Here is a 13,070-nt window from a genome sequence, read left to right as displayed (position 1 = left end):
ATTTCGATTCGTGTTGCATTTTCCATGACAAAACATCCTAAGGCCAGTTTCAGACGGATGCTCCAGATGTGTGCCGAACTCAATTGAAATTAAGTATGCGTTAGAGCCACACTTCATTAAATTCAATGAACCAATTGGTTTCATACTGGCGAACCGAAAGCGTATCGCACTTATTCCAAAGGTGTCTTAAATAAAATTGCATCATAGACAAATGATGACATATGGTTATTATAAAGAAAAACTCAGTTATCTGAGAACAGTAAGCCTACAGAGCGCAGAGCCTGTGACGCTGTCATGGCCCGCCCCCGAGGGTATAAAAGTACTGCACTCACAGACCTCCACATCATTATTCCTTCAAGTCTGCTGCAATCATAGACGCAGCAATCTTGAAGGTTAATGGTTACATTTCTATTTCAGGGAACCAGAGTTATGATAATAACCTAACATTCCCTTTCAAGTACGAAATGTAACCATTACCATACGGGTGAGAGCACCAAAGCCGTCGCAATGACAATATTGCAGAATGACTGGAATGCTACAAGGCTAAACCGAGAGGCTGCCTTGTGCATTACCATACGGAACTCCCGTAACAAGTAGCTAGGGCTAAAACATTGAGGGAGAAACTCACCTCTATGCCTGTGTTGTAAGGGTCGACTGGGAAGCCGCCCTTAACAGTCTAGATCCAAAGCCAGGGTTTTGAGGATCCACGACATTCAGTCTGTTGAACCTAGTAAAGGTATGGGGAGTAGCCCACACAGCTACACTGCATATGTCCTTGACAGATGCACACTGGAATTAAGACCACAAAGTGGCCATGCCTCTGGTGGAATGGGCAGTGAGCTTTTCTGGAGGGAGCAAGTTGGCAAGCTCATAGGCAGTCCTGACTGTGTCTGCTATCCATTTGGACAGCCACTGCTTAGACAGGGCTTGACCATGGGACTTAGTCCCATAGCAGACAAACTGTTTGGACTGCCTCCAACTTTTCGTCCTGTCATGGAAGGGCCGAGAGTGGGCAGAGAGTGTGGAGCTGTCGCTCCCTGTCAGACTGGAAAGGAGGTGGATGGAAAGCCTCCAATTCCACAGACTGGTTGACATGGAATGCCGAGATCATCTTCGGCAAAAAGGGAGGACTGGTACGGAGCGTAACCTTTGTCCTGGCCTCTGTAAAAATTAAGCAGGCTTTTGCAATGGAGAATGCCTCCATCTCACTCACCCGCTTTGCGGAGGTAATAGCAAGCAAGAAAGCTGCTTTGAGCAATAAATATTTCAGCTCAGCTGAATGCGTGGGCTCAAATGGTGGCTTCATGAGTGCTTTCAAAAATTGCCCCACCAGGAAGTGAGCTCCTGGGTAGACCGAGTCAATTTCGAGCCAAAATGGCTGCCAGATAGACCTTTAATGTGGAGGGGGATTTCCCCTTGTCTAAAATGTACTGCAAAAACTGCAGTATAATGCCATGGGGCAGGTAGTGGGCCCGGTCCTGCCTGATTTTCTCCAGACACAGCGGGAGCAGGGCGAGCGGTTGGAAGGCATATAACATATGACCACCTTTCAGCGCCTCCTCAAGACACACCTGTTCAGACAGCAGCTGTAATGGACAATGTGGCAGTGTGTCAGAGACCGAATGATTCTTGGTGATAAATCTCCCTCCTGACCTGTGAGGGCGCTGTGTAAAGGGAACAGTGTGCCCTGGACTAGGAAGGGGGCAGAGCTACGGTACACTAAATCATCGACCCGGAAGGGAAACGATGTGGCAGCTACGGATTGAAGGAGCTGTTGCAATCGTTAACCAAGGGGTCATGATTGACGGTATATAAGGGGATGTAGCGAGGTGATCTGTTCCTTTGTTATGGTTACGTTGAACCGGAAGGAGAACCGTATTGTCTATCGTGAGTGTTTTGTTTGTTTTGTTGTGTCTAATTATACTTGTTTGTTATTATTAGACGGCTAACATGATCTGGAGCTGTCGCTACAGGCCAGCACAAAACCTGAACAACGCTGCACTTGTTTCACAATAAGCTGTATTTGCACCACGAGCACTACAGCACTCACTTTGGACTGGTGACCATGTTTATATATTGTGGGTGTATTAAAGATGTCTCTTGGAAGGCAAAGCTACACAAAAAACATCTGAATGTGTACAATAGTACTGAAAATCACTGACAAGACTCAACATTGCAGTAACAATCCAACTTCAAGGAACGAAAACTAAAACAGCTGCTGGAAAATGATTTTTGAAAGAAAAAATCTAATTCAAACAATGAATAAACAAAAGACTTTGTTGCTACTAAATCTAAAAGTATGCTAAATTACACAAAGAAGTAAACAAAAGAATACGGAAGTTACTTCAGACCAAAGTGCTTTTTAAATCTGATCGAATTGGTGCCGCATTACTGTAAACAAACATCATTTTAAGCACACAGGAAGAGGAAACCATTTGGTGTGTGGCTTTGTTGCATCGTGGGACATGGAGTCCTGAAGAGAATTATATAGCTTTCTCCATGTGGTTAAAAAAGTCTCTCAACTTTTGGAGAAAGCTATATAATTCTACATTACGAGACAGTTTCCACTTTCTTCACTTTTAAGTACTGGTAACTAAACAACTTATGAATTTCCATGGTGCATAAATCGATTGTATGATTAATTCTGCTTAAATTGAGTATGAAGTAATGATATTAGCATATGTTGAATTATTACAGGATAAAATATATGAATGCATAATTAAATGTTGAATATATTTAGAACCCTAATTATAACTGAATACGGTTAATTTTTCTTAAACATGCTTAGTATAATACTTTATTATACATTGGAAACAAATTATTACAATCTAATACAATCTACTTTTTATTTTTGTAACTTTTCAAATAAAAGGTATTACTTTCTACAAGATTTGCTTGTTTTGTTTTTGACTGCTGAACAGCACTAATACTTGATAACATTGAATTGAATCAAAGTTGAATATTGTCTAAACATTAAATCATATGCCGAATGAATCAATCATATTTATAGCCAGAATTTGATGATTACTGTAAAATATATATTCATACGTTCAGTGTAACTTTTCATTGCACTTAAATATGGATGTAGTTTTGATGGTGAGATAGATGGACATAGCGGTAAAAAACCCTAGTTAATTTTAGTAAAATATTGTTTATACATAACTTCATGCATGTCTTGAGATAATATCCAAAAACATGCTTACTTGTCTCGAGATAGCTTCATGATTTATGTTACAATTACTTTATCATAAAATTTACACCACACAGTGCAGCTCAATATAGCCTTTAACACTAAAGTTTCTTAAAGAGTGGAAAAACTGCTGATCAAGTCAAGCAGCTGGAGCTAGGGGCCGTCTGTGCGCACAGGATCTGTAGCCCAGCAACAGGGAGACAGGCCACTCCTGTGCTGAACAATACTCCTAGACTGAAAGAAAGGAGGAAAATAAATATTTACTTTTCTTTCCTAATGTTAGTATTACAAATATTACTCACTCTCAATTTTGGCGCTAGAGGGAGATCATTTTATCTTAGAAGAAAAGGCTCTGGAGGAGCTCAGCAGCAAGGAGTGGAGAGCGTGGAGAGCATCCAGAGGGGGGAGCTGGATCCCAGGGAAGGGGCGGGGGAACCCGCCAGCTAGCGGTGCACAAGGGCGTGGTGGGAAGTAACCAGAACCAAGGGGTACAGGTGCAGAAAGCATGCAAAAGTATGATATATACTAGAAGCGTGAATATTTTTCCTGAAGGAAGCAAAAATTAAACTGCTCACAAAACAACTGTGACGGTCAGACGCAGTCTCCTTGTCAGGTAAGGCTGAGGAGAAAATGTCGCTGATCTCTCCTGCTAGCAGCACTTAATCCCCTCAAGGGCGGGGTCTCAGTGCCTGATGCAGAGGGGGCTCTTACGAGCAGCTTTGACATAGTACCCTGGTCATTCTGGCTACACAGAAGTATATCTCGACTGGTAATGGAATAACATTTCATACTTGAAAGGGAACCCAAGCCAACACAACCAGAAATAGAATTCACATTCACATATTCTTTTGCATCTTGTAAAAATTCAACATTGAAAATAACTATTACATTATGCATTCAAATGTAAAGTGCCAAAACATAAACAAACTCAGCACTTCTATTCCAGTCTTTACATCTACAGGTACAATTTCTACTTACAGCACTTGACTTGCAAATTTGTCTTACTAGTTCAATATAATGCAACATTTTATTTTTTTTCTTTACTGATTGGTACCATTGTAACTGCTTAGTGTGGTTCACGTCAAGGTCAACACATCTTAACAGTCCAAGCCAAAACAGCCTTCTGAACAAGGGCATCGTTTCTGTGGTGAAGCAGAATGATGATTGTATAACTAGGATGACTGTACATGTAACTATAATGCAAAATTAGTAATAAATAAATAAGGACTCACTCATCGAAACAAGTTATACTTTGGTCCTTGAAAAGCTCCAGTCAAGCAAGATTGCTGCAGTCCTTACTTAAACACCTGCTATACTATAACATGTAACACCTGCAACTTGCGGGTTTCTGAACCTGTAATAATCTAAGCTGTGTTTGGCTCAGACCTTCTACCAGAATCTTCCTTTGCACCAGCTGCACTGTAAACACCTTCAAATATGTTACTCTTCATCAGGTTATCTGCCATACAGTCTACTCACTGCCTAGTGATAGACTATTATGTAGTATATTAATGGTATTGTCTGTTAATAAACAAACTCACCAATGTGACAGCTGCCTGTGGACATCACCGTGGAACAGGGGCAGGGCTCACAGCTGTCTGTAAGGGCAGCACTGGGCCTGTAGAAATTATATTTGCATTTTTCACAGAGGGGTCCTTCTGTGCTGCCTTGGCAGTTCAGACAGGTGCCTGAAAGGAAATAATTTTAAAAGGATTAAAAAAAATGGGCTATAGGTGAATCTACAACAGTTCAACTTTTCTGTCTATAAAATGTGATTACTGTTACAATATTAACATTAAACACTTGTGCTTAAATGTTTACTGTGGAATGCCAAAGTGGCAAAGTGTATTAAAGCAGACTAAATGCACCGTGGCACCATGGTACATTTGACCACAAATACAACGGTTCACAATATGTAAAGCATTGTAAACATGTACATATAAGCATGGAAAATACCCAAGCAAATTTACTCTGGCAAACTTTTGTAAGGGAACTCTCTACTGCTGTTGCTTTCATATGGAATGTTAGCCATAAAACAACTGTGAATTGAATTCAAGGGGTCTCAGTCTGGAGACGTCCATAACATAGATTGGTCTTACCTTGTATAAAAGAAAATTAAGGAATTCATACATCATAGGTCATAAATCAGCTGGAGAATACGTTTCACAACTTTATTCAGGAGCAGGAAATAAAATCATCTTACAGAATCATAGTTATCCATCTCAGACTCCCTCCCACAACCATGCTTTCTGTTCACAGACAATTCATTTGAAATCTGAGCACCAGGGACTGTATTCACAAAGCTGACTTAAGTCTAAGACCAAAAAATGGGCTTAAGTCACTTTTGCTGACTTTATTATGACCGAGTCTTAAGTCCGTTTCACAGAACGATTTTCTGGGGGGTCTTAACTTAGACCAGCGTTTCTGTCCTCGCGCAACGTCTTCACTGTCTTCCACTCGAGAGAAAGCCGTTGCCTGAGTGACAGATTGATCATTTTGCTTCTTCACTGGGATTTAACAGAAATCATTATGTCATGTAAATATAAATAATGTAAAATGTATATATTTTATTATAGAATTTAAAAAATATTGTTAATTATATTTAAAAGCATGATTAAACACCTGTTGACTTATTTTACAGTGGTTAGGCTCTCATTGATTACTTAAGTAAAAAAAAATATATATTATATATATATATATATATATATATATATATATATATATATATATATATATATAGAGAGAGAGAGAGAGAGAGAGAGAGAGAGAGAGAGAGAGAGATAGATATAGATATAATCACATGTAATTACAGAGAAATAAAAACAATGCAGGTATGTGTATTGTATTTAATAGAATATTGTTAATAAAGTATATATAAAAAAAAGATTTGCTTTTGATGTGTATCCCTTTTAAGAAAGACGTTCTTGGTTTTTAATGAGTGGATGCAAGCATTTTGTAGAAACAGGATATAGTTTCCTGTAATGGAGTAGCCAGGCAGAGGGGTAAACAGGCAAAGAAACAGTAGTAGGACAAACAAAAAAGGGTACACAGGTTGTATATTTTTTTGGTTTTTTGTTTTATAGCTGTGGAAAGTTCAAAATACATTTTTGCTAATCTAGTACTTAGAAGAAAAAGACGCTATAGAATAACAAACACAAAACTACAGCGGGGCTGGTATTACTTTGTATGTTTCTACCTCTGCTAATAAAAGTCTTCATTCCTCTCAAGCCGTGCTTTTGGTGCTGCTTGTTATAAATTAAACGTAGATTTACAGCCCTAATTATAGTTCTAATGTTAATGGTATGATCTTCATTGCAATAACATATTTAATACTGTAATACAAAAAAAAAAAAAAAAAAAAAAAAAATCACCTGCAACAAAGCTGGAATTGCATTGCTTTGGTTAGCTGATGGAAATAGATTGGTATAGATGGTAAAATATTTGTTAGGGTTTCAATTGGGCAATTCTCATCTAGCTGATTATCAAATAAATCACCTGTCAAGCCATGGCAGAAAAAAAAGATGTTTCCCAATGGCAGACTTGGACTTGAGCATCCTTCAGGGTAGTCTTAAAGACCTTACTTAAGACCAACATTCCGTTAAGACTTGTTCGTGAAGAAGAATGAAATCCAAATTGACGACTTATGACCAGTCTTAGACTTAAGTCAGCTTTGTGAATACGGCCCCAGGATTGCTGCTGGGTACACTATAATATATCTCATAAATAAAATCAAAAGTCATTCCTAGTAACAGCAGAAAAAAGTTTTCAAGCTTTATGATTTATGACCCATGTTGTAAGAGTAAAAATATAAAAAAATCTCTCTCTCTATCTCTCTCTCTCTCACACATATTTCTCATATTCTATCAAAACTTCAGTATAATACAGTTTAGCACAATACCACCTGATCTTGGTTCAAATCAAAAAACATGCAGTATATACAGAATCTTGTGCTATTGATATTTCCAGCAATCGAGTTTGATTGCAAGTTCGATAACGATTTCTGTTCAGTTTTCAGTTCAAGTAGCCTAAAATTACATGTAGATGAATACAGTTTTCATTATTGTGCATTTAAACATGTTATAAACTGACGGTTCCGTGATTGCATATAAATATTTCTGAAAAATTGGTTAAACAATTAAGCATGTTACTACTACTACGACTACTACTACTACTACTACTACTACTACTACTACTACTACTACTACTACTACTACTAATAATAATAACATTAATTATTTTACTGAACTTCAATATGAAGTCACGGAACCATCATCATTTACAACATATTTAAATGCACAATAATGCAAACTGCCTTCATCTAACTGGAATTTTAGGCTACTTGAAAACTGAACAGAAATCTTTACGCACGTACCTTACATATTGTTAATGCTGTGCTCTTTACACAGCATAGTTCTTTAGTACAGTCTCTTCACTCAACCGTTTAGCTGTCACTCACTGAAGTTGATTTTACAGGAACAAAAAAAAAATCTAGAGATTCCAGTTACTGACGCTTCGTAGAACAAAGATACAAAGTTATGATACTCTTCTATACCTAATATGTCTTATAACTAAATTCAATTGTTTCAATTGCGAGTCTATTTAATGAAAGATGTTAAATGTTTATATACAAACATAGAAATGTCATATATAATTCATATTAGTACTGTATTTTGAAACAAACTATTAAAAGATTATATTTTCTTAATTGGCAACATGTAAGAGTTTTCTTAAAAGGAAAAAAGAAACTCAAATCGTGGATATGTTCGTTGTCCTGAGCCTTATTCAAATGCTGGAGACAAAGTAGAAACATTACATTTCTAATAATATAGTGGCCATTCAAATCTGGTACTTGATGCTGTTTTTTAAAATCTTTTTAAATTTAATTTATCATAGTTTTCCACCATTATGAAAATAGTATGTGAGTATTTATCATATGCAATACATTGAGTCTTGTACATTTTTTTACTTGCAACTTTGCGGTGGACTTCTCATTTTGTCTTGTTCATCATAAATTGTAAAATTAATGGTAAATGTACCTCTGTTTGACAATAGCAAAACACATCACATCGCAATTGATTGCACCTGTAACAAAATCTCACAACGTACCTCTTTCAATGCGACAGCGTACCATTCTCTAACATTACATGGGGCAAGTTTTGGAAGACGTACCACATTGTGACGAGGTACCACTTTATAATGGTACACCGGACATTAGGGCATCCAGGTTTGTTAATTCCTGCCACCAAGACACTGATGCCAATTCCCGGACAGGTGGTGAAACCCGGACAGGTGGCAATGTACGTTATGTACTGAAAATATACAGCAGCAGCACTACAAGCAACATGGATACAGCAAGGCAAAATAATGATTTTTTTGTTTGTTTTTGTGAACACTTACAGGTTTTCTGTAACTCTTTATTTGTGGTTACTCAAGGAAACTGTACACAATGTAACTACAGGCAGATATCTTATGTTAGATATGAAGTATGTTAATGCTGCAAGCATCTCAAAGTGAACCACATTCAGCACACTTCTTTGGCAACAGAGTGAAGGGTAGTACTGTATGTACAGTATTACAGGGTGGTTTGAATTCAGACACAGCATAAACTGCTTTTCCCCCAACATGCATCTCTTGAAAGTCAGAATGAAGGTCTAAAAAATGACATAGATGTAAATCCATTGTTAAATACAGGCACATAAGTATTCTAAAGCTTGTGCTTCAATTGGAAGATCACGTAATTACTGCTTCTTTTTGCTCCTCTACTACTAAATACCTTCTAAAAGACTCGACTTCTGTACTGTCTCTGCCAGGTCAGTGAGATTCTAATGTTTTTCACATTTGCATGATAACCTTATATGAGGATGATATTTTTTCCCCCATTTAAAGCAATGAAAAATGTTCAATGAAAACTACTTTTTTCAGCTATTTTTGAAAACTATTTCTTGTATGAAAGGGTTAAAGATTTGTGAATAGGACTAAATATAACACAAACCCCAGCTTTCAAAGGGTTGATGTTACATTAATAATGACATTTCTTTTAGCCATTTCAACTAAATTCTTTAAATCAATTGTACTGTAGATTGTATTCCTAATAAAGAAATCTGAACCTGCATGCTTTGAAAAGGAGATTGAATAAAATGCATTTACTATCAAAAGTTTTTCTTCCCCCGTCCCAGAACTGCTTAGTAACTAATTAAGATGAGGGCTATTTCAATCTAATGAACAGGAGATCAGCATGATGCCCAAGTGGTGCTGATTAAAGCCAGAAAACGGGTTCATCCCTTTGATCACCAAAACCAGCTCCATGCAACCACACAGCTATGCTCACCAAAACCAGCTCCATGCAACCACACAGCTATGCTCACCAAAACCAGCTCCATGCAACCACACAGCTATGCTCACCAAAACCAGCTCCATGCAACCACACAGCTATGATCACCAAAACCAGCTCCATGCAACCACACAGCTATGCTCACCAAAACCAGCTCCATGCAACCACACAGCTATATATTTGTTTTTGCATAGAATATATATATATATATATATATATATATACACATCTATATTTCGAACCGTTGGGCAGCTGGCTCTTTATATATACAGTACTATATATATATATATATATATATATATATATATATATATATATATATATACAGTACTGTGCAAAAGTTTTAGGCAGGTGTGAAAAAATGCTGTAAAGTAAGAATGCTTTCAAAAATAGACATGTTAATAGATTATATTTATCAATTAACAAAATGCAAAGTGAGTGAACAGAAGAAAAATCTACATCAAATCAATACACTTGCACACAGTTTTTGAAGGAACTCGGCAGGTAGGTTGGCCCAAACATCTTGGAGAACTAACCACAGTTCTTCTGTGGATTTAGGCAACCTCAGTTGCTTCTCTCTCTTCATGTAATCCCAGACAAACTCGATGATGTTGAGATCAGGGCTCTGTGGGGGCCATACCATCACTTCCAGGACTCCTTGTTCTTCTTTACGCTGAAGATAGTTCTTACCGACTTTCGCCTCCCTGATGGTATTGCATGATGGATAAGTATCTGCCTGTATTTCTCAGCATTGAGGAGACCATTAATTCTGACCAAATCCCCAACTCCATTTGCAGAAATGCAGCCCCAAACTTGCAAGGAACCTCCACCATGCTTCACTGTTGCCTGCAGACACTCATTCGTGTACCGCTCTCCAGCCCTTCGGCGAACAAACTGCCTTCTGCTACAGCCAAATATTTCAAATTTTGACTCATCAGTCCAGAGCACCTGCTGCCATTTTTCTGCACCCCAGTTCCTGTGTTTTCGTGCATAGTTGAGTCGCTTGGCCTTGTTTCCACGTCGGAGGTATGGCTTTTTGGCCGCAAGTCTTCCATGAAGGCCACTTCTGACCAGACTTCTCCGGACAGTAGATGGGTGTACCAGGGCCCCACTGTTTTCTGCCAATTCTGAGCTGATGGCACTGCTGGACATCTTCCGATTGCGAAGGGAAGTAAGCATGATGTGTCTTTCATCTGCTGCAGTAAGTTTCCTTGGCCGACCACTGCGTCTACGGACCTCAACGTTGCCCGTTTCTTTGTGCTTCATCAAAAGAGCTTGGACAGCACATCTGGAAACCCCTGTCTGCCTTGAAATTTCTGCCTGGGAGAGACCTTGCTGATGCAGTATAACTACCTTGTGTCTTGTTGCTGTGCTCAGTCTTGCCATGGTGTATGACTTTTGACAGTAAACTGTCTTCAGCAACCTCACCTTGTTAGCTGAGTTTGGCTGTTCCTCACCCAGTTTTATTCCTCCTACACAGCAGTTTCTGTTTCAGTTAATGATTGTGTTTCAACCTACATATTGAATTGATGATCATTAGCACCTGTTTGGTATAATTGTTTAATCATACACCTGACTATATGCCTACAAAATCCCAGACTTTGTGCAAGTGTACCTAGAAGAATTGATGCTGTTTTGAAGGCAAAGGGTGGTCACACCAAATATGGATTTGATTTAGATTTTTCTTCTGTTCACTCACTTTGCATTGATAAATATAAACTATTAACATGTCTATTTTTGAAAGCATTCTTACTTTACAGCATTTTTTCACACCTGCTTAAAACTTTTGCACAGTACTATATATATATATAGCACACATTATTTTTAAACACAAACAAAATAAACAAAACAAACACCTAGCTTGTTTGAGCACCTAACTAACCTAACTAATAAACAGGTTTACCTGTTAAAATAAAACACACAGTTCGATCAAGTACAACACAAAAAAGACACACAGTCGGGGCTCTTCACCCAGCACAGACCCCGACCAGACTGGCTGGCTCTAATTTGATTAATAAAGGCCATACTTAGGTGGAGGCATCACCAATTAGAAATATCCTATTGTGATACCACTGAGTTGGGGGAACTGAAGTTATCTTCAGGATTGTTCACAAGAACCCAGGAGCACCAGTCACTGGTGAGTAAAAGGGGGTCTAGCTAACTATTTGCTGGCCTTTATCAACATTGATCCGGATAGGTGTTACATATATATATATATATATATATATATAGTTGTAGTCAAAAGTTTACAGTGACGTGTGTGAAAATGGGTTCCAGTTCCATATTTTTGGATTTGCAGATGTATGTCAACATTGTTTGCATGATGTCACGCACACAAAGTGTGGAGTAGTACTTCTTAATAGGGGGTTTGGGTTGTATCTGCCTTGATAATTTCAGGTTTAACTGAACATATTGACTGCAGCACACCACCAGATATACAGTAGTATGCATTTTCACACAAGGCCTTTGATATATCGGAGTCTGGTGGCTCCAGCAGGGACCATCATCATCACACCCACGTAACTGTAGAACATACAAACAAAGCTTGTCTGGTTCTGTGTAGCTGATTGATGTCTAAACGTTGTCAAGTAGGGTCTTAAAGGTTCCCAATGATTCAGCATCAACAACATGGCTACGTAACCCATTCCATACCCTCACCTCGCAATAGCAATAAATAGCAGTGCTCAATGACTGACTGTTACACACTTGCAATTGTTTTTTTGAACAAAGCGGATCTATTTCTTCCGAAAGCCTTACTTTTACATTTTCAAAACAGATAAAGGGCTAGCAGTACAAAACATCTCAGTAGTCTGGCAGTTATGAGGACTGGACGGAGGATCCACTGTAACATTTCTCAGAGCACAGCATCACACCTTCATAAAGTGCTCTGCTGTAAATCTCAGTAACAAAATCTGAAAACAGATAATTGCACCTCCTAGATATTTACTAAGCATTCCAAGCAAGTTTCAAGAGAAAAAGTTCATTTATTGGTGGGATAATGACTGTTCTACTGAATGGCTGGGTGATATCCAGGCAAGTACTTAAAGAAACAAGGGCGGTCATCTCAAGGTAGCTGCCAGAGATTCCTGACAAATCAATAAAGACACGGGAGGTACCAGATGAGTAAAATGGTAACCCATCAGCCTTAACATTTAAAATCATGGAATCAATTATAAGTAACTTATATGATCACTTATAGTAACAGCATTATGAGACAGCCAGCATGGATTCAGGTTTATTCTGTCTGACTATAAATCCTGGCTATCGTTGAAGAGGTTACTGCAAGGACAGATACAGAGCATATTACAAAATATACCTGGACAAAGTGCTGCATGAAAGACTAATCCTTAATATCAAATCAGTGATACTCAAATTATTTTTTTGTTTTGTTTTTAAATTTAGTAGTCGCCAATTGTTTTATAATTTTTTCTACCAATTTGGAATAGCCAATTATTTTTAAGCTCAGCTCACCACTACCACCCCCACGCTGACTCGAGAGCGGCGAAGATGAACACACGCTGTCCTGCGAAGTGTGTGCCATCAGCCGAC

At 38.2% G+C, this 13,070-nt stretch overlaps 1 protein-coding gene across 1 annotated transcript in view; it reads right to left on the bottom strand.

The window, feature by feature from the left end:
* LOC131697537 (multiple epidermal growth factor-like domains protein 9) overlaps window positions 1–13,070 on the bottom strand; it is a 154,549-nt gene that overhangs the window by 46,416 nt on the left and 95,063 nt on the right. The window contains exon 4 of the mRNA XM_058987114.1: window positions 4,732–4,878. Within this exon, the coding sequence (XP_058843097.1) occupies window positions 4,732–4,878 (147 nt within the window). The remainder of the gene's footprint in view (window positions 1–4,731; window positions 4,879–13,070) is intronic.

The sequence above is a fragment of the Acipenser ruthenus genome, chromosome 15 (genome assembly GCF_902713425.1).
Source record: "Acipenser ruthenus chromosome 15, fAciRut3.2 maternal haplotype, whole genome shotgun sequence".
Lineage (NCBI taxonomy): Eukaryota > Metazoa > Chordata > Actinopteri > Acipenseriformes > Acipenseridae > Acipenser > Acipenser ruthenus.
This window is presented reverse-complemented; position numbering and strand designations above follow the sequence as displayed.